This window comes from Echiichthys vipera (genome assembly GCF_963691815.1).
Source record: "Echiichthys vipera genome assembly, chromosome: 14".
NCBI lineage: Eukaryota > Metazoa > Chordata > Actinopteri > Perciformes > Trachinidae > Echiichthys > Echiichthys vipera.
In genome coordinates, this window is record NC_139839.1 from 20,249,287 (window position 1) to 20,272,479 (window position 23,193).

The 23,193-nt window shown below is 38.9% G+C and overlaps 1 protein-coding gene and 1 long non-coding RNA gene across 2 annotated transcripts in view; one reads left to right on the forward strand and one right to left on the reverse strand.

The window, feature by feature from the left end:
• fgf11b (fibroblast growth factor 11b) overlaps positions 1 to 13,324 on the reverse strand; it is a gene marked incomplete at both ends in the record, with an annotated part of 35,273 nt that extends 21,949 nt beyond the window's left edge. The window contains one exon of the mRNA XM_083927410.1: positions 13,132 to 13,324. Within this exon, the coding sequence (XP_083783536.1) occupies positions 13,132 to 13,324 (193 nt within the window). The remainder of the gene's footprint in view (positions 1 to 13,131) is intronic.
• LOC310956965 overlaps positions 1 to 23,193 on the forward strand; it is a 62,250-nt gene that overhangs the window by 35,018 nt on the left and 4,039 nt on the right. Inside the window, exon 2 of the long non-coding RNA XR_014593496.1 lies at positions 22,083 to 22,220. This is a non-coding gene — a long non-coding RNA (uncharacterized lncRNA). The remainder of the gene's footprint in view (positions 1 to 22,082; positions 22,221 to 23,193) is intronic.

The following is a 23,193-nucleotide window of genomic DNA, read 5'->3' on the forward strand; positions in this document are numbered from 1 at the left end:
TAATTATCAACCTTGTGGGAAGATAGTGGGGGAGAGAGAGGAGCAAGGAATGAAGTCGTGAAAGCTAGTTAACAACATGGAGGAATGCTTTACGTTTATCCAGAAATAAAAGCGTGAAGGGCAGCAAGAGAAAAAAGCGCAATGATGAATACAAAGATACAGAGTGTGACAAGCAGTCGTGAGGAGTTGGGAGGGGAGATAGAGGAAGACAGGTTGAGGAAGGATGTTGTCGAGGAGGAAGAAGAGGGATAGTCGGACTAGTGCGGGGTTAAAGAAGGAATGGGAATGAATGAGGTGTATCCCATCACCTGCAGCTCCAACAATGGCTCTTGATTTAAATTCAAGGCTTCATAAATCATTTCATGCGACAATGGCAGCAGGTTACATCAGTGAGGCCGAGTTATTGCTGCTTATTAATGGTGCTGACAAGAGCATGTCAAACACGACTCAGAGGAAAATAGGACTCACACTGCTTCCCTGACACACATTCAATATTCTCATATGTGCTTCATTAGCATTATGACAGGTACGTATCCATGACAGTTAACAACATGTTCAGCACAGTAGAATTGGTTTGATGTGTTGCAGCTTTATACTGCAGCCTCACAGCTTCATCAATAACACTTTCTTCAGGTTAAAATCTCCCACTCACGACCACTTCACTTGTGCTTTCACACAAAAGCAAGACCGCTGAGCCAAACAGCTCCCCAACATGCCTCACCTATCCTTTTTTTCCCCCATGGACCCTCCAGCAAGGACACAAATAGGCACTTTAATATATGCAGAACAGACAAACACAAACATTCCTCTGCACTCCCACAGGGGTCCAGACCTCTGTCAGATCGTGTGATGATCACACGGGTAAACAAACAACTGAGCTAAACTGCAGCACAGTGATGGACAGCAGAGATTTCAGAATTTGAACTCGCATTGATTTGCTTGCTCAAACACTTAGATATAGTCTTTAGCCGGTGCGCTTTTCCCACGCAGAAGAAGAAGAAAACCATGAGAAGAGATGCTGAAGAACGGCTCTGCATGGGGGGAGGAAATCCATTGACGATTCCACCAAAACACTGTCTGAGATTTAGTGTAGCTGACAGAGTTTTGATACTCACACAGATGGGTAGAAACATACAGATACACAAACAAGCAGGCTCATAATAAACTTGAACAAAAGGGTGATATTAGCTCAGACCATGGGGAACAGAGGGGACCAATTATGGAGTGGAGACTGGTAGCTTGAGAGAAACCTTTGAGCAAGGCACAGAACCCACAACTGCTCAGGGTGCCATCCTATTAAAGCATTCCCCTCACTCTGACATTTCTCCATATATACATTCATACAGAGAGTGCAGGACCAGCAGCTGCAGATGTGTCCTTCCGAGCAGCCGAGGGATGCACCCGTGGCTGGAAAGTTGATCAGCAGTGTGGAATCTGGTCTGGTGCCAGTTGTCAGTTCACCCTCTTAATGCTAATCGGTCTCTACTATTCATTTAACGATTCTGACCTCTAAAGGTCATCACATGTAAATGTAAAAGAAAATATATTTGCGCTTACATTTTGTCATAGTTGTATGTCCCGCAAATGAACTGCACTCGCCACAGTCACATACAATAATACGTTGTTAGTCTTTTCGGTGACAAATATCCAAGACATTCTGCTTTGAAAAACAAGTGGAAAACAGACACCAGAAACTAGAACCTAGGATTTACAGGTTCTTACAAGTTGAGGTAAGGGGAAGCCCCAGTTTACGGGATGCGGAATTTATGGGATGTGTATCTCCGGTCTGAGGAAGATGCGATACGTATCTTGATGCATTGCCGACGCTCAAATGTATAAATCATCCATGTGCAGCAACTATCGATGTGAAACCTTTCACCCCTAATGTGATGTAGTGCAATTCGACAGAATTTCGATTCAACCAATTCAACTTGACACGATGCAAAAGAATGATGCTATGCAATTCAATATGAGTTTTATTTTTTTACTAACCAAATCATACATTGAATTTAAGTGCCATTTTTACCTCACATTTGTTAATATCTACTGCAACTCGTGAAGCAAGCATCTCATTCATGCTCTCTTTTTGAAAAACCCTTGTCACAAGCACAATGCACTTTTATAACATCTCACACAATTTACAGTTCAAAAGTAGTGTGCAGTATAGTGCAGTGTGCTAAAACTACTGCCAGATGATGTACTAGGCAGTGGGCAGAAATAGATTTCTATATGACCAATAGAAGAATAAAAACAACCTTTCACAAACATGTCTTTAATAATATATATATATATATATATATAAATACAAAATACTGCTATTAGTATAAAATAAGGGAGGAATTTCAAGTGTTATACGATGTACTCAGCTCTCTTTTGCAAGAGGGATCTAGATCTCCAGAGGATGACCTGATTAACTAAGGTTACATATGATGGAACATATCTTGCACATCTTGAATTAACTGTTATCACTGGTAATGGGAGATAGCACTGATAAACTGGATTATGTCAATTTGAACTACCAGAATTAATCTGATAGTTCACTAAATTTGAGTTTCATAGTGACTTCTTGCTTTTGAGTGTCTTGCAGTAGCCCTCCTCCTCTCACATCCTCTCCTCCTCCTTGTCTTCTCATCATTAGCTCTATAGGTGTCCTCCATCCTCACTGTCTTTCTCTTGTTAGAGGTAAATTAAATCTGTCCTTGTCAGCTCTAATCAAAGCACCCGCCGATTCAATTTAGCAGGTTTGTGTGGGAGGTTAAGATGGTATCTTCAGGACAACAGGAAACAAGAGGGTATTATTTATACACACATCCCTCCGCCTCCTCACTTTGAATAACACTTAAGGCCACTGTCATCAGCCTCTCTACAGCTCAATATCTTTTCACAAGCAAACTCGAAAATCATCTCCCTGATCCCTTCGTTTCCATTGACTTTGATTGCTGAATGTCTGAAGAGCGCCTGCAACCCACAGACGTAAACTAAGATAAACCTTCCAAACTAAAAAAAAACAAATCAATGAATTCCTTAATCTCTAATGGATTTTATACTTTATATAAAACAAATTGAAAGATTAGAGCTGAAAACTTTTTTTAATTTTAGTTTAATCTGATGTGTACATGTTGGAGAAAGTTTAAGGGATTAACTAGATTACCTACTTCAACCACAGACAGCTGCATCCCCATCCTCGTCATTCGATACCATTGAGTACCAGATATTTAAGTTCCCTCTGATGAAACAAGGGTTGTTCAAAGCTGAAAATCCCCAGAAATCGGATGACCTCGCAATCAACCACTAATCTTTTGTTTGTCTCATCTAGATGCAGACAAACTGAAAGCTGTTGTTTCTTGGACATCTCTCAAAATTTGATGAGGGCTTGATATTGTCATCTCTAATCAGTGTAATGCACATTTACTCATTTTGGTTGATTAGTTAAGAACAGAGATGTCCCTGTATAGTATACTGGTTTTACTATGTCCCGGTGAAACATTGTAGTTTATGGTGTAGAGCAGGAATTTTTTACATGAGACAAAGACGAAACTCCCTGCATTATAGACAGGTGGCTCATAAACTCTGACTGTGAAAGAACCAAAAACTTCCACTCACTAAAATTTAATTCATGAATTCAAGGTCTGAGAACTTTGTAAATAAAGTTTTGACTTCATCTCATCTAATCGATCATTCAGATCAAGAGGTATGCCGAGATATTGGCCCACAAGATCTCTGATATTAAAATGTGACAGTATTTCTCGTCGAGGTGAAAAGTTGTCTTGCGATATCAATACATATGTGGATAAATCGTAACAGAGTGAAAGATAAGAAACAAACAATATGCAAGCACTGTAAGAAGATAGTGCCCCGTAACACAAACACATAACACGTGGGCCCTCGCAGCTTCTTTAACATCAGGCTACAAGTTATTGTCACAGTGTCGGAACCTGACAGACCGGAAGCCTCCATATGTGACGAGTTGGGAAACAGAAGATCACGGTCTAGTGGTCAAACACTCCTAAAACGATTGACAGCTGCTGGATAACCTGCCTTTACCAGCTGACTGACAGAAATTAACTAAACCGAAATAGTTTTCATGTAGGCTCCAAAGGAAGAAATCACCAGTGTTAAACTCATTCATTGGCTTTATTTCCCCTCAGAGCGCAGCGAGTAAAGGCCAGGTGATGCACGGTCAATGTAGATACAAAATAAAAATGTATCTGTTCTGTTAGATGAGCTTGGCGACTGTCACAATGCTTCAAAGCATGGGCAGAAGCTACGGCTGTATGGTGACAGAGAGGGGTGGGGCCCTTTTTGACAGTACGCCCCACCCACCCCCTGCTAAAATCAACCACTCCTGTAGGGAAAATACTGAAAGTTAAAAATGGTGTTAAAATCTTGTCTCGTGAACTCGATATTGTGTATCGTCTCCTCACACCTCTATTCAGATCACATTCACACACCCATGTGCAGAACAGCATTTTAAGGTCAAATTGGGAGTGTCTTGCCCAAGGACCCTTCCACATGTGGATCGGAGGAGCCAGGGATCGAACCGCTGATATTCCAATGATTCTGACGTATCCACAGAATGTTCAGTGACAATGTATTTAATTTTTTTTTGTTATATTTTGACACTCCCAGAATTTGGTTATGGTTAAGGAAAGATTTTGGTCTTGGATAATAACTTGAAAAAGTCAACAATGACTTGAAGCACATTATGTATTTTTACCTTTAATCAAAGTACTTTTGTTGCCCTGGAGCCCCTATAAAGTTGGTTTCAAATTTTTCGCTGTAGTGATTAGACAGAGTAATAGAAATTACAGCAATCTCTCATGTTTCCAACTTGGACAGTTTCTGACACTTCACTTCCTCTGACAACATCTATAAATCTTCCTATGCTAGAAAAGTGCATCTGGCATTACAAATAAGTAGCTTATAAATGTGATTTATTTATATTCAGGCTTCTGCAAGCAGCACATCAGTCACCGACATGAGCCATCCACCCAACATTTACCGACTACACCTAAAACATTAAATAGAAGACAAATGATCATCTTTCACCTACTTCATAGACAGATTATTAAACAAGAGAAGAACTTCAACTCTGAAGGAAGCTGTTTTGCAGTGACATATCCAGCCCCATAGTTTCCTATCTCATCTTCTCCACATGCTGCTTCTGTGACACCTTCCCTTTAATCTCCGCTGCTATCTCTTCCTACCTCTCTCTTCCTGTATTTTTGATTACCTCTTTATCCGTCCACCCCCGTCATTGCCACCCACTTTCACCTTTTGATATATAATACTCTGACATCAGTAATAACTTTGCCTTACTGTTTAACCCTTGTATGGTATTCAGGTCAAATTGACCCGTTTCAAGTTTTTGCAAGAAGAAAATTGGTAAAAGTTTTTTTTTTCTACCCGAAACTCAGTGGCCTTAGCTTATTTTATGTGATAAACATTTACAAACAAAAAATAATGCACACATGCTATTATTCTACACACATTTACATCCTTCATATGGACTTCAGGTCAGTTTGACCTGCATACACAGAGACACACAGTAAAATGCTCACATACACGAACACACACACACACACACACACACACACACACACACACACACACACACACACACACACACACACACACACACACACACACACACACACACACACACACACACAAACACACACACACAGAGATAATGTTACAATATTATGATACCAGAACAGAGAAGCTGTTTGCTCTCACTGTCCCCACTCTTTACCCTCTGTCATGTGTCCTCCTCCACCACCACTACCACAAAAAAACGAATCACACTTCCATTGTTAACTGTGTTCTAGTAGAGACTGCTTGCAATTATTAAACATATATGTTATCTCTCTATTGAATGAAATTCAGATAAAGACAATATATGTTAATGGTTCATGAAGTAAAATTTTATGACAGACTTGTTTTAAAACCCCAAATATGACCCGGGTCAATTTGACCTCAGGGATACCAGAGGGTCACAAATGCGAAGGCCACACAAGGGTTAAACCTCTGTTTACCGCAGACTCGTCGCCCCCCCTCTCTGTCTCTGTCTCTTTCTCTGACCGCTGTCACAGTCAGTGAAGTTCTAATGAGAAGCTACCTAACACTGTATTGTCTGATCAGGTGTTGTTGAGTAAGCGAGTTTGTGGCCCCGATATCTTGGGGTCAGCTTAATGCTATCCTCTGCTGGATCTCTCCTTGTAACCTGGTCTGCCGCCGCCAGCCGGGGCCTACATTTGTGCTCCAACTGTCGACTAGCCCCTTGGATGCTTACTCCCACAACATACTACACTGAGTGCACCTCCATGCCAAACAGCCCACACAATGCTACAAGATGTCTAGGTCTGCACTATATTTGCATGCATTAGTTTCTAATGACTCAGCTAATGGTGTTGCTATTTTTAATGCGTATTTGTATTTCTACAGTAATACTACTGAAACGTCTAGTGACATTTCTCTTCTACCAAACTCCAGTTGTTAAAATTATATTTTCTCTGTATCACTTATATGGCTAATTGTGCATTTAAATGTCTAATTTCCATGCTCACCATATGTTTGTCCTAAGATTATGTGCTCATTTGATCTAACTTAGAGAAAGGCACTAAAGGTGATATGCAGGGGCAAGCAGCTCGATATCCCTCCCTTTTCAAGTCAGATTCCACCTTGAACAAACTAAGAGGGTGATTATTGATTTATCACTATACATTAATGAGCGTAATTGATCTGAAAAGAGGGCAGCAGTGCAGATCACTGACAGTAGGATCGTTTTTTCATTGGTCAGGCCTGCACTTGAAGGGGTTACATGTATAGTAAGAGACGGTACAGGACACCTAGATGGAGATGAAGGGAAGAGGCTAACCCTGTCTCCTTGAAAATAACATTCCCATACAACAAAACTGCATTCTCAATTAGGTTTTAGGGGAAACATATTTGCTTTACACACATGGTTTACGTTGTGAACTGAAACAAAACTACTTTTAAGTTAGGTTTAAAAAAAGATAGTGGCTTGGGTTAAAATAAGTACGTTTGTTAAATAAAGTTGATTTTTGATGTCATACGGAACATGAACAGCGGTCTCCTGGGTGAAAGTCCTTGTCTGACCCGTCCATCCACCACAACCTCCTCCATACTCAGACCTTCCTGGAGTTTGATAAGCAACATTTTTGTGATACGTCTGAGACAAATTTAATCCAGGACAAGTTATGTCCGTCTCAAAACGTAATTTAGAATGCGTTTCATTGTATGGGAATGTCATTTTTCAGAGACAGGGTTGGAGAAGATGGTTAACTCAAGCAGATTCTGTGGTTTGTCATGGATCTCATCCAGCTTTGTGCCAACCACATGTATAAGCAGAAGGGTTTATGTTCGTCCCTATCACTTCACTAACCCATTACTTTATGGCAGTAGTAAATATAGCTGATGTGTGCTGGTGTGATGTTAATATGACAGCTGAGAAAAACTTATTTTAAAAACACAGCTGTTAGAGAATCTACAGACTCCTGTGATGACTGTGCTGTTCGAAGGACATCTAAAAAAAATATTTCCTGGTAACAAGGTATAAAGTTGTGCATATGAAAATCTATGTGCACTAGATATGCACCTGTGTTGCATAATGTTGAATGTGTAATGTCTGGTCTTTTAGCCTTTTTCAACCCACAGAATTTTTTAAAGGATTTGGTATAGTGTATATCTAGCCAAAAATCCCATTTTTTTGTCTGTTTCGGATGTTGTTTTGTTGGTTTTGTTCTCTTTCCAGTATTCATTATATTTCTGTTCATATTTTTACCTTGAGATTGTGTCTTGCCTAATAAATGTTAGTAATATGTATGAATAAAGTGTTAAAGTTATCCCAAAATCTGTACACAGTACTGTAAAAAATAAATAAATCTTAAATTAAGCTGAGTTTTCTTTCCCTCAATTTCAAACAAGTGTCACTGGTTACCTGTGTTCAAATGCTAGCAGAGATTACTTTCCTTGCCTGTAGGTGGCAAGATCAACAGGTCTACATCTACAGGGCTATCATTTTGGTGTATGTATATAGGTTTGGCAAACTGCAACCTGCTAAGTGTGAATGTCATTTGTGAGTGAGTTGGTGAGCATGTTTTTCTTGACAAATATAATGTGTATAACAACAGTTGGATACATTAGAATTACGTTTTGTACAAAAATTCATTGTCCACAGCGGTTGTATCCTAATGATTTTGGTGAAACCCTGAATACCTCCTTTGTTTGTAGTGAAATACAACTACTGTATGGATTGCCTGGAAATTTGACAGAAAATCTATTCAACCCAGAAGATGAATCTTAATAACTTTGGAGATCCTGATTTTTCATCTTGTGATATCATGAACTAAGAAGTTTCAATTTGTCCTGTACTGTAGTTGATGACCTAAATTAATGAAATTCTGATTAGTCTTGGCTGTACTTTTTGTTTAGTGCTAATTAGGAAATGTTAGCATGCTAATATGCTAAACTAAGATGATGAACATGGTAAACATTATCTCTAACATCTGCATATTAGCATTGTCATTGAGAGCATGTTGCCATGCTAGTATTACATTACATTCATAGTCTCAAAGAGCTGCTAGCTTAGCTGTGGACTTTACCTTTAGTTTGTACAATCCATATATAGACCTTGTCAGCTCTTAAAGAACCACAAGAACAACACTTTTGTTATCACAGACACACTAGCACAACATGCACATTCACAAATGTGTGCTTTTAGATATTGATTCAGAGATTGTCGATCCAGTGAAAATACGCTGTTTTTGAAATGTGCTTTTTAAACAAAAACAAGTTTATATATATTATTTTAGTAAAAAGAATTCTGTGCTTTTCCATTTAAATGTCAGTAATACAATTGTCAATTTATATTTGAATTGCTTTTTGTGCGTTGATATAAACGGAACTGATGGGTTAAATGGGCAGATGATGTTGTCTCATATCAATCACAGGCCAATGAATTGAATTGAATGGAATCAAAATCGTATTGTGGCAGACTTTGTGATAAGATTTGATATGATAAGGCAAGGCAAGGCAAGGCATCTTTATTTATACAGTGCATTGCATACCTAGGCAACTCAATGTGCTTTACATAAAGACAAAACATTTTTAAAAACAGCATAAAAAAACAGTTAAAAGCAGGAGAAAGAAGACTAAAAAAAAGAAAAGAAAAGAAAATAGATACAGTTTAAAGCTATGGTCAACAATTTGGAATATTGGTAATTATTATTAGCCTCGTTTATATGGCGATTATGGCCCTGTAAGTCCAATCTACATAATATAAATAGCAAAAAGAACCAAACAAATCCATTCAGTCTATCAGTCTTAGGCCTGCATAGAAATTGACCAATGGCGCCATCTGTCCATCTGCTTTTATTTCAAATCTGTGTCACAGGCTCAACTGATTTTCAGTGTACACCATAGCTATTGACCATAGTTATTGAAAAAGCTCGGCTATAAGCACATGAAAAGAGAAATGTTTTTAACCTGGATTTAAAAGTGCTCACAGTTGGGGCTGATTTCCGTTCTGCTGGTAGTTTGTTTTCCAGTTGTGTGCAGCATAACAGCTAAATGCTGCTTCACCATGTCTAGTTTGAACTCAGAGCTCTGCTTTGCTTATACTCACCTAACATGTCATTCATGTATTCTGGACCAAAACCATTCAGTGATTTGTAAACCAGTAGCAGAACTCTTTGTTCTGGTTAAAACTCAAGCTGCAGCGTTCTGTAATAAGCCTCTATTTGGGGGGAGTCTTTTTTCTCCTGATCAGTCTTGGACATAAAACCCTTAGTTCTTGAGATGTTCTTATTTGATAAAAGGCTGATTTGGTGACTGATTTGATATGGCTGTTGAAGGTCAGATCTGAGTCTATCAGCATGTCAAGGTTTCAGACTTGGTCTTTAGTTTCTAAAGACAGTGACTCAAAGTATTTACTGACAGCAACCATCTTCTCTTTATTGCCAAAACAATCTAGTTTTTTTCTTGATTTAACTAAAGGAAATTCATCCAATTCTAACTTGCTATAAACAGGGACATAATGTCTGTGTGTCATCTGCATACGTATGATAGTTGACATTAGAATTCTGCAGAATTTTACCCAAAGGCAGCAAACAGAAGGGGTCCAAGGACTGGCCCCTGAGGAACTCCACATGTCATAGCCACCCGATTGGATTGATAACTGCCAATGGTCACAAAATAACTTTGCTCCTCTAAGTGGGACCTGAATCATTTTAGGACTGTCCTGCTGAGTCCTGCCCAGGTTTCCAACCTGTTCAGCAGTATACTGTGATCCACAGTCTCAAAGGCAGCACTGAGATTCAACAGGACCAGAACTGAAACCTTGCCTTAGTCAGTGTTCAAACTTATGTCATTAAACACTTTAATAAGAGCTGTTTCTGTACGGTGGTGAGGTCTGAAGCCTGATTGAAATTTGTAAAAAGGTCCACTGGAGTTCAAAAAGCTGCTGGGTTGATTAAAAAACACTTTCTTAATAATCTTGGCTATTGAGATGGGTCTGTACTGAGTTAAAATGGTAGTATCCAACGCTCTCTTTTTTAAGAGTGGCTTGATGGCAGCTACTTTGAGGGGGTTTAGGAAATGTGCCTGATTGAAGTGAGCAATTTGTTATTTGCTGCAGATCTGTTTGGACAGAGCTTACAATAGTTTCAAAGAACGTACTGTATATTGTATCGTGATACAACTTGTGATTTACACCCCTAGGACAAAAATGTTCATCAGTATCACTACAAACTCCTAAAACTAATCACACAGAGCCTTATAGCTCAAACAGCAAACCACATTTTTTGAAAAAACAAGACACTGATAATAATATCATGAAAACATTATGATAACTGTTACATTATCTGAGCACAGAGCCTTTTCAGCCATGTCCATCTGCTTGCAACACCAGGCTGACATCTGGTATTATTTTTTTAAATGACTTACAGCCAGGGATTTTCGAAGCGTCACAGAATGGATTCAAAATAATGGTTCCAATACCCTTTTTCCAAGAAATAAATCTCTATTATTACAGAAGGTTATCATTGTTATGTCACAAAGTCTGAAAAGTAGGGCGTATTCAGCGGCTATTTACGTATATGTCTATTACCTAACAATACCGCAATGGCACTGGATAAAAAATACATATTTTATCCCCAGGCACATTTCAGGTGAGGCTTTCTTCTATTCACACAATAAAAACTGTACAATATTATCTACAGTACATCAGTCTTTTCACCATGCAGTGAACTTTAAAGTTTGTGAATTACAATGCTATTTGAAGCATAGACATATGTGAACAGAGTGGTGCAGAATTAAATGAAAGTCCTCATCAGGCACAGTGCTCTGCTCATAGCTCATCATTCTCACGTTCAATCTGCTTAGATGCAGTCTTTAACGACGTGGATGAGGATGGGTGGAGCTAAATTCACTTTCTTTCCCCAATTAGCCAAGAAAGTATGTGGCCTCCTTATGAAGGGTGTTTATTCTGCGCAATTCTGTAATATGTATAATTTAACTTAAGCATACTACAGATACTGACTGTGCATGAATAAGGCAAAACATTTCTCAGTCATGAATTAAATTATTCAGCAGTCTACCAGTCACACCAAAGGAGTAAAGAATACTCACACACAAATAAATGGAGAAATTACATTATTCTTCCATTATTCATTTACATTTCGGATTAATTGCAATAGTGCATTTAGGGAAAAAATGGGTTAACACTAAGAAATGTAACAAAAATGTTACGTTCCATTAAATGTTAAACATAGCAAGAGGTTTACTCATTTATGAAGTGTAATAAGTAGCAAGAGTATAACAACACACTCTGCCCCCGCATGCACAACATCAAGGAGATTAGATCATTTTAATTGTGCTCATTTGTGTTGTAGCACATCTTTGTTTTTCATTGACAGGAGAGAAGGTGATGTTGGCAACACATCAGATCATTTTCCATTCAGCGCCTCAGTGTTGAAGTTCTGCTTTCAAAGAGAAAGTACATCAGAGAACCTGACAGAGGAACATTTTTTTTTTTACCGACATTTGGTTGTGTGGCAGGTGTTGATGTTAAGGCAGCACTTCTGTAAGATTTAACTTTGAATGGTGAAGAAATGAAGTTGAACAGAATAAGCATTTCATCTTTATTTTTTTGTAGTATTTGTTATTTAAGAAATAAAGCCATTTTTGATTATTTAAAAACAAATTACATATAGTCTTATAGTACATATATTGATTCATCCAGACAACATCCATTCAATTATATGCCAATTTTCCATGATGGGAGGTGTTTTTATGTACAGTACGTCTTTTAACATTTCTTTAACATTTTATTTCCCTAATAGTCAACCATATGTTGTGCAATTGTATGCAATCATGTGTAGGCTACATGGTTATTGGTAACTGAAATGTGTACAGTTGAATTTCCTTGAATTCCAAATCCTGCAGATGTGCATAAAACTAGAGTGACTAGAGTACTTAGACTAGACTGCACATAGCTCTCATGGTGGTTTTTTGGCTAATTTTACAATTGATGGTTCCTGCAGGTCTCTGCATAGTCATGTGTTTGGGAATGCAAAAGCTACATTAGGTGCATAGAAAGTAATTTCAGCTGAGTTTTGCATCTATTCCACAGTTTTATTATAACCTTGCAGAGCTGAGTATAGCAGGTACCATCGGTCAGTGTATCAGGTGAAGCAAGAGGTGGCTGACTTGAAAACAGCTGCTAAGCATTTGGTTTTATGAGCGATGATGCTAACAGATATGAACTTTTAACAGTGGATCTATGGTAAAAAGATTGTTTGTGCATAAAAACTAGCTGTCATGCTGTGTGATTCCTTGTAATGAATATTTTTGATTCAGTGTTGATCTGCACTTACAAATGCACAGGAGATAAAGAGAACTTGACACTGTAATAGCTGGCAGGTTTTTTAATCAACATATTAAACCTCTTTTTCAAATTGACTCTATACTGAAGTAAAACATGTGAAATTTGAAAACTTGACAGTATGACAACAGATTAAATTTTTTGAGATATCTAGGTTGAAAAGCCAGAAATGTCAGCATCTGAGCAATAAAAAAAAAGAGATGAGAACAATAGCATTGACTCACCCGGTCTTTTCTCGTTTCGACCTTTTCGACCCCCGCATAGTCGTACTTTGGAGATCAGGACCAGGATCTGTTTCTGGCACAAGGACTTGTTGCTCTTAGGACAGGGCTTGCGCTTGTTGGCAACCGGTCGGTTGGATGGGTCCTCCTTTACCGCCCGTTTCTGTCTAATGAGAGAGCTGGCGAGAGCTGCCATCTTCCCCCCCTCTCACCTTTGGGAGGGGGGTGTCCTGCTTCCCAGTACCCCCTTTGCTGGTTTGGCGTTTGCTTTCCTCAAAAAACTAGAGTAGGACAGATGGTTTAGAGAAGCCCCCACAAGGGAGACCTGGGTGTCTAAGTGGGTTAACAGGGAAGAGTTTAGTTTGAGGGTTCCCTTTGAGCAGAAAGAACTGGAAGAGCTAGTTCACCTGCAGTCCGATGTAAAGCCTCCACTCTGACCAGAAATTGAAAATATGACACTAACAGAGCACACGAAAAAGTGGCACAGTCACATTTTCAGTTATAAAAATAACAGAATGACAGACTTTTTAAAAGGGGAAGATGGAGACATATTTCTACCCCTCTTCCCCACTCATCTTTCACGTGAAAATGGCCAAGTTCAAAATATTATATTGCAAAAATAACTAAACTACGTTGATGAGACAACACCAAAGAGATGGAGCTCAAATTATTTTACATATAAAAACAATTTTACTGAAGAAAAGTGAAATCATTTTGAATGCTAGGAAGCTCTTAAAAGCGGAAGAAAGATCAAACTGTTTGTCACCATTTGTGCAGTCCACGGAGGTCCAACTTTGCCTCCCATTTAAATGTGGCAGCATTGAACAATGAGCTGAGAGTCCGAGCGGTAATCCAGCCGACTTAAATCCAGAGGTAGAACAGCAGGCGGGACATTGATGGTCTTTGTAGAAATGAAGCCGGGCAGGGAGCAGAGACATGGACACAGACAGACAGAGATTCCTCTTCTGCCTCCGATGGCACGCTCGTTTCCCACAGTCCTCACCGAACCCCCCCTCCCTCCTCCTCCTCCTCCCCCTCCTCCTCCTCCCATCCAAAGTCAGCGAGTGGTTGTGAGAGTATGTGTGCGTGAATTCCAGCAGCCACCATCAGTAGAGGTGACATTCATGAGAGAGAGCGAAAGAGAGAGAGAGAGAGAGAGAGAGAGAGAGAGAGAGAGAGAGAGAGAGAGAGAGAGAGAGAGAGAGAGAGAGAGAGAGAGAGAGAGAGAGAGAGGGAGCAAAAAAGAGTGAGGGAGTCAGGAGGGAGGGAGTTAGAGAGGCTGTGATGTGTGAGAATGAGCTTGACTGGGAGAGGGAATGGGCGAGACATGGGCAACATCCACTTCACACAATCACTGCTCGCAGAGGCTACAATTTTGTGATTTTACAGCAATGTCCCCCTAAAATAAAAAATGTTTTTGACGGCTCCACTGAAACAGAGAGACAGAGCCAGAAGGAGAGACGGGGTAGATAGAGAGAGTGCTTAAGGTGCAGATTGTGACAGTTCTCTGTCTCCTCGGGAGGAACAGAATCACCATGTGTTACCTTCTTGTCACATGCGGCCACACATTCTCACACACACACATACACACACACACACACACACACACACACACACACACACACACACACACACACACACACACACACACACACACACACACACACACACACACACACACACACACACACACACACACACACACACACACACACACACACACTGCACATCAGCATATTTGGTAGTAGAGTCTTCCCTCCTTAATAATTGTCTGTCTCTAGTCAGTATTCTTCTTCATCTTCCTCCTTGACACCCGCTCGTACAATAGTAACTTCACAGTTTGTCTTTGATTTGTTTCCTTCAGCTCTCCGTTGGAAACGGCGGCAAAAAATAAAGCGACTTTGTTCCCTGAAACTGGCATTTAGTGTCTGACATATCTGACTGCTGGCTTACGCTAACCCTGACAGAAACATGAGCTTGGACAGATTGAGTTAGACAGCTAACCCTGCCAACACACACACACACACACACACACACACACTCATATCACCCTCGCTCTCCCTCCTCTCCCCCCACCTGCAAAATACCCATACAAAAACAACAAACACGCATATATTGTGGATTGTGTTCATGCAGCTCCCTTGTTTGTTCTAGTCGCATTAAGGTGAAGTGCAAGGGCTGACATACAAGATTTCTCTAATCATTTAGGACAAAACAAACTTCCACAAGTATCAGTAGAGAGCACAAATCATGCTGACATACTTTTGCACGAAAAAGCAGGTTCTGGAAAATGACAATGCCCTGCAGTCAAGCATTTCTCATCTTGTTGAGTTGCAACAAAACAAGCTTTATGCTTGCCAGCAAAACAACCTGATTTAAGACAAACAGTACGTTTGGAGTAAGGTAATACCCAGTCTATTCAAACATTTACATAGATTTCTATAGTGAAAGTGAAAGAGAATTCGATTCGAGAATTTTGAGGATGTTCTGTGTCTAAACCTGCATTTTATTTCTATATGTAATGTTGGTGTTATGGTACGATTATGTATAAATGGTTCTGCGGGAAATATGTTCACCTAGGGCTGGGAGATACGGTTAAAAGCTTCAATCTCAATATCAGTCACTTTATATCTACGTAGCTAATGATGCATATCAGAAAACATATCACATATGACATGTTTTATGATTATTGTATAAATAAATATTGTATATGCGATAACCACATGATAAAGCCTCATTTTGTATACTCCTGTGTGAATTAAATACTCGACAAATGAAAAGTACTACAGGGTATTTTCTTATTTTATTAACAACTTTAGTGCAACATGAACATCACGTGCAAGGATCAGAACGTAAAGCATCGTCCAAATAATGTAAATATTGCTGGAAGGCCCTTTAGCTGTTGATTTTTCAATATTACAATAGAAACAAACGATGTAGAAAAATATATTTAAAATAGACAATTTTATTTTGTTATTGTCAATATGTTAACAGTACACTGATGCGTCAATTAGGTTGATTCATCAGGGCCATAATGTGAAAATCTCATTCACTGTCAAAATTATCATGATTGAGACTACATGAGTCCTTAGTACAACTGAATACAAAAACACTAAGAGCATCTCCGGTCTGGCCCCAATAAATCAACTTATCTGAGAGCCAATCAATCCAGTTTTATTTGTCATGGCACCTCTTTGAAAAGCCAATTGCAAGAGAAACCAGCAATGGAAGCAACTTGAAAATGCAAGGTCGATTCAAATTGTTTCTAACAATGCAGAGCAAGGTCACTGGTCTGTCAGGGCTTGATTGACAGGTGACAGCGGATGTTTGGTCTCCACGGAGGACGAGGGCATGGCGGGGGCGGAGGAGAGGGAACCACAGATGAGATAATGCAGTTTGTATTGACAGGGAAACGGAAAAGATATTTTTCTCCTTTTCTAATGATTCCTACCCCCCTGCATTCTCCAAACATCCTCAGCCACACACTAGTCTTCTTTCTCTGGTTTAAGAATCAATCTCCTAATGGACATCACATTGCATACATTGCCAAAGGTTGTTCTCTTTTTCACTTTCTCCAATCACAAGTACATGCCAAGTTACACCAAAAGAAAGCTAAGTGGGGATTCTCTGGATATTAGACAGTCTCAAGGTTAACAAGGTGTTTCCATCATTATAATGAAATTTCATGCCAAAATCTAAGTGAACTCATTATGAGTAAAACCACTTTTTATGTCTTCCTAAGAGTTATCACCTTTATGAACACACCCCAACCAACAAGTAATCACCCATTATGTCAGGACTCTATGTTACTGCCATTAGTTTTCCAATTTATTACCATATAAATGTTAGTCTTTTGTCTTGCTCAAATATTATTTGTGCACAGCTAGCACACATTTTTCAAAACTCTAATCACATTCAGGGTTTACTGTGCAGGCTATCTCAGACCTAGTGTCATTGTTGAACCCTTTATGGTAAAGTGGAGAAAGAACAATCTGCATGAAATCAAAATGAAAATAAGAAAATTTAAAATAGCAAATAAACATCATGTCATGTATCCATATATAAATTCTCATCATCTGAATAATGCACAAAGGGGGATTAAATGCAGATGTTTTGCTAAAAACAATCCTCGCTACAATCCCTGCATGCATATCAATTCACATGGAAGCCGAGGGTATTAACAGCATATCCTCTTTGAAAGTGCTTCGAGTTGAAATGTTTTTCCCCCCGAATAGCGGTTTTCACGTGTTGGTGCATTCTGTGTTACCTAACGAATACTTTTATAATCTTTACTGCACTGGATGAATAGATATACCATTTGTTGGAATATGAATTCTGTGTTTTTGCTTGATGGATAGTGTGTTTCCGTATTCATCCCAGTGGGGGAAGGTAACAAAGAACATTTCCTCAACTACTGTACTCATCATTTACTGTACTACTGTACATTTTTAATTACTGTATTCAACTGTACCTTACATGAGTATTTTCACTTTATGTTATACTTTCACTCCACTACCGAACATATCTACCAGTTTACTGTACAATGAACTTTTAATGAAAAGTTTAAACCGTTTTCATTATTTTCTAAAAAGGGATTTCTGTGTTTGTGTTTTTGTCTGTGCTTTTCTCACTTACTGTAGCTATTATTTAAATAATTATGTGCACCAAGGATTTAGCATTTCATAATTATTTTTTTTGCCAGTGTTTAAGGCCAAGGGTTGCAAAAGGTCAGTCAATGTATGTAAAGGCGAAGTTAACCCTGGAAATTTTGAGTATTTGGGAAATTTAGTAAAATCAAAAACTGCCCCTTTTAATGATGACCTTTTTTTGGCGGGAAATATACATTAAAAATAAAGCAATACTAGGTCATGGCATGTTTCTGAATTCCCATTCAGTTGAATTGTAACCATGCACTGCATTCAGCAGCGCTCTTTAATCACTGTACAGATCAATTGCCAGCGTCCCATTAAATTGAAATTCAATTAAATGACAACCCTCTGCAGGCCTAGTGCGTTCCCCCTTCACATGTGCAGCCCACACTATTGCCAAAACCACTGCACTGTTTCAGCCAAAGGCCATGCTTTCATAAAAGCTTTGATTATATCACCAGAGTAAATATATACTTATTTCATATTGTGTTTATTTCAGTTAACCAGCAGATGGTAGCCTAAAGTAAAGTACACAGTTTATAACTCATTTAAACCATATGCTAGTTTTTGCTAGCTAGCTGTTACCATGTGGGATATAGCTTGATTGAGCATGTTAATTGAGGAGTTTCATCTATTTCAATTCATTCTTTATTGTTAAGTAATCAATATATGAATTACTTATTCCCCTCAAACACTAGGTTTGTACACAGCCAACACTGCCAACACTGTATTATATTATTTTTCAAGTTATTTTCCCTATTAGCTAACTTGCTAGGTAGCTCACTTACCACATGGCACATTTAACACTGTATGTATTTGGCAAATTAATGGATATTTATTTTCTTTATAGAATATTCTGTTTATGAACAACTGCTAAGTCTTCAGAGGGTTATTTCTTTCATTGTTTTTATTTATTTATTTCTATAAGACGGGTTTACAATTATGTTTGCTTATGATAGGGTAAAATGTTCGTTTCTGTCTGCATATGACATGGTAAATACAGCCTGAATAAATAACCTTTATAGTTCCATTTCATTACAGTAACTTCCTTTTGATTCTGATGGAACATGTCCATCTTAAATATTCCTGTTTTTCTGTAATCCTAGTCAGGCCACTGTCAATCACATCTGATCAAAACAAACCTACACAGTCCCGATGAAGCAGATTAAAGGCTCAGTAGGCAGGAAATCTAGAAAAAAGGTGATTGTTGAATCTTCAAGGGTCTCATCTCCTCAGCTCTGACCCAAGCTCTTCCCATCAGAGAAGCACGACAGTCCCTGCCAGAGGCAATCGGCAACTGGCCAAAGCTTCTTTTTTCTTATGTTATCCTCCATAATGTCCGAGTCACAGGTAAGAACATCTTTTTTTTATTTTAATGACAAAGTGATAGTAAATAGTATTTACATTTAAGCAATCCTGAACAGTGCTGACTTAGTTCATTAGATGCCCGGAGTGACTGAAATGGAGAACTAACTTTACTCATATGTTCACCTGTATCAGTCTGCTTACGCGTCACTCATTTCAATCGTCCCGATCATGATTGCGAATGTTAAAATTATAGAAGGGAATTTACTGTCACTCTCAGTAGCCGCTGTGACCAGGCTGTTTACATGGTTAATCAGTCCACACAACCTAACCCCAATCACAGCAACTGTAGTTGTTACAGGAAAAATAATTTATCAGTTAACCTGTCCAAGAGAAGAACAGCGAGCTCCAAGTTCAAAACCAATGTTATCCCGAACTTCTCTCCAGCGTTTTATTGTGTTTGGTGTCAGACTCTCTTTTAGACTTCCTTTTGATGAATCCGTCTTCCTCTTCTTAAACAGTTTTGCACTAAACGCGGGTGTTTCCAACCGTGGAATCGCAATCTTTCCTGTGCTAGAAAGCCTTCATCTTTTGTTCAGAATCAGCTCCTTATCACAGGTAACCGGCGCAACTTCCTTCTCATTCATCCCCACAGCGCCACAGCTCTTTACAGCCGGACACTCAGCTTCTACTGAGTTCATTGGGGAAGCGTAGAGCGGGTTGTTCCACTGCAGCAAAACTAGACAGTCATTGGATAAATGCTGGGCTTGGTCCCGCCCATCGGATGCTCAGCGTCTCTGGGGGTCTATGGGACAGTGGGCTGGCCTGGATGCACGGCTTCCGAATGATGATGGGATGAGCTGTCTGAGGTGGAATCCTTTTTCGATTGACAGTTAAATGAGCGAATCAGCGATCTTGAAGAATAAACATCCACCAGATAATTTTCCAAGTTTTTCATTCCGTTGTTCTGAACTGATCCTGGAGACTTTAGCTCCAGCTGGGCCAAGGCCTTTTAAGCAGCCTAGCTCTGCTGGCCATGAGAGGACACTGGTCAAGTACTTGGAAAAGACGGCTAGTTGTTACGACAAGGTCACAGATCATTTTCTTGAAAAGGAACAAAGGGTAGAATTTACATATAAATACACAGATTTCCCTCCTTGAAAGACCAACAGCCGCCACTGGTTTCCACCGAAGAGATGGAACGCGCATCTGCTTTAGTAGAGGGTCGCTCTCTCAGCTGCTCTGTGATTGGTCTTCCGTCGCAGTGTAAATTCTTTGCAGGCTGAAAACAGAGCCTTGGAGAGATGCAGAGGTCTGATCTTCTCTGACATCACTTAGTTTACATTATCCCCAAGGCTATTACGGAAGTTTTTGCCTAATACTGCCAAAAACAAGCTGCCTACTGAGCCTTTAACTATTTAAGGACACCTTATAAATAATACACTAGGATGTTTCTTTCTTTCAAAACTCTAACGTTGATGGTTATTTATGTAAGAAAAGATATAACGTAGAGCAAGTGGGTTATTATTGATAGACGTCCAACAGGGTGATGCAGAACTTGAATCAACACCTTGCTGTACATTATTCAGCATATTACACAGCTACTAAATAAAGAAATCTATAGTAGGTTTTTTTGCCATAGCGGGCGTTAAGTGACTTCTTTCTGCGGATTGATGGACCAGAGTCAGACCTATCTATTAGTACAAATGATAGATAGGTCTGAGAATGCAGGGCTACTTGTCGTTCCTAGAGTCTCCAAAAGTAGAATGGAAGGCAGAGCCTTCAGCTACCAAGCTCCTCCCCCGTGGAACGGACTCCCAAGTGTTATTTGGGGGTAAACTTAAAACTTTCCTCTTTGATAAAGCTTACAGCTAGAGCTTACGAGTCCTTAGCTATGTCGTTATGTTGTTATGCTGCTATAGGCCTAGGCTGCCGGGGGATAATCCTGTTACAGATACTCTGAGCTTTTATCCTGTTTTTATCATTCATGTCTCATCAATGCCTGTAACTTCAATTCAACTCCATGTTTGCCACCATAATTATTATAATTTTACAGTTCTGCTGTATTAACTGCTGCAACTTGTAAGTCATATTCACAATGCTTTAGCTATCACTATAGTCACTGTTACTTTTGTGGTTCCTTGCATCTCTGTCTGTTGATCTGTCTGTCTTTTCTCTCTTTCTCTCTCCTTTTCTTCCTCCCCAACCGATGCAGACAAATGTCCGTCCTAATTACTTAACGATCTAAACATATAATGTATAATAATATGTAACTTTTACTGTAGGATATGTTTACTTTTAATAATTTAAGTAAATGTTCCTGATAAAACTTCACTATTTTTCTTTATCAGTCATTTTTATAATAATAAGCATGTTTATGTTGTATTGCTACTTTTACTTAAGTAAAGGACCTGAGTACTTCTTCCACCACTGATTAACCTGTCAACGCAAAAACAGCTTGTGAACCCTCTGACTTGGCTGGACAACTTAATTCCTAACTGTAAGCTTCTCAAATGTGGTGTCTTTTTTTTTTATAGATGTCTGATATAAGATAATTCATTCACTATTATTGGGTTTCTGACTGTTTCAAAATGTTACCTTGGGCTCTGCATACTTGTTATAGGCATTTCTCACTATTGTCTGTTTTCTACTGGATAAACAATCAAGTAAAGAATGGATGAACAAGTACACTAGTACTTAGATTAAGCCAAAAAATAATCATAATAAAATGAGTTTCAGTCCTTTAAACCAAATGTTCCAATATAGGTACATTTATTCGCCATGTCACTATTTCTTGTAGGCAGTAAGGTTGCTGCAAGGTGTCCTTTAGTGTGCTATTCCAGTTATAATGTTATCTATCTTGAATAGCTTTACAGACATGCAGTCATCTTTACAAGACACACAAACACACGTTAAGCCAGAAAGAGTTAAGCACATCAAAATAATTGACCTAGTTCTGTCTTTTTCTCCCTCCTGTCTTTTTCACTCTCTCTCCTTCAGTCCCCTCTCAGCTCATCACGCTGCCCACAGATGACAGGAGGTATTCTTCGTTAATCCCCCTCCATTATACGGCCATGTGGAATCTGAGGCCAGCTTCTTCCATACAGAAATAATATTTCCAATGTCCATGACCCATGGGTGAGTTGCTCATTAACTTTGAGCAGCACATATCATTCTCAGTTTCATTCTTTATTTAGCCCTGTTCAGATCAGTCTCTTAGTAATTAGGTTTTAATCGTGAGAATTGCTTGTGTGAGACGGATGCAGATTTGTGTTTTCTGGATACAACTGCTCCTCATCTTGATTTGCTGCACGGCAGGGTTTTTGTTTTTGTACCCAAAGTCGTGTCTGAAATGCTTGACTTTTAAGTAATGCCTATTATGCTGGATTTTCTTAATTAACATAGTACTCAATAATAGGGGTGTAACGGTACACTAAAGTCTGTGGTTAACTGTGATAATTATAATTCCGGCGAAAAACATGCTTAGAACCAATAAAACAAATTGTACTTTCCGGAAAAACTGAACATCCAAATCCTTAGAGAGTCTTTAGCACAATCAAACACTAAACAAGACTTTTTTTAGGCAACCAAAATGTTACATTACAGTCACTTCATTGTTCCAAATGGGAAACTCAATTTACAGTAGGTGTACATGACATAAAGATCAAATGGAAACAAGAGGTTCAAAAAAGGTACAGTTACAATACACAAAACTACAACGCAGTCTCTAAAAATAATTTATTTACATGTGCAAATTGAGCTTACTTACTGCACAGGGGACGGAGGAGTTCTTTTTTTGTTCTTGATATTCAGGTTACTACGCCAAGCAATCATCGTACATCTAAATTTCATGAACTAAAAACATACTGAAATAGTGACAGTTTCAGCTATGGTTATGCCTATACTCTGGTGATCTGGGGTGACGCTATGGTTACACTATCAAACCAACATTGTTGCTGTGGTTATGATTTGTCCTCAGACAGTATTCACCTGTCACTCACAGGCCCTTAATAATGCATAACTTTAAGCCTAATATAATCTAAACCGGCGAATTATATAAAAATTTACCCCCTATATGATTGTAATGAAGGCTGAAATTAGAGACCAAATC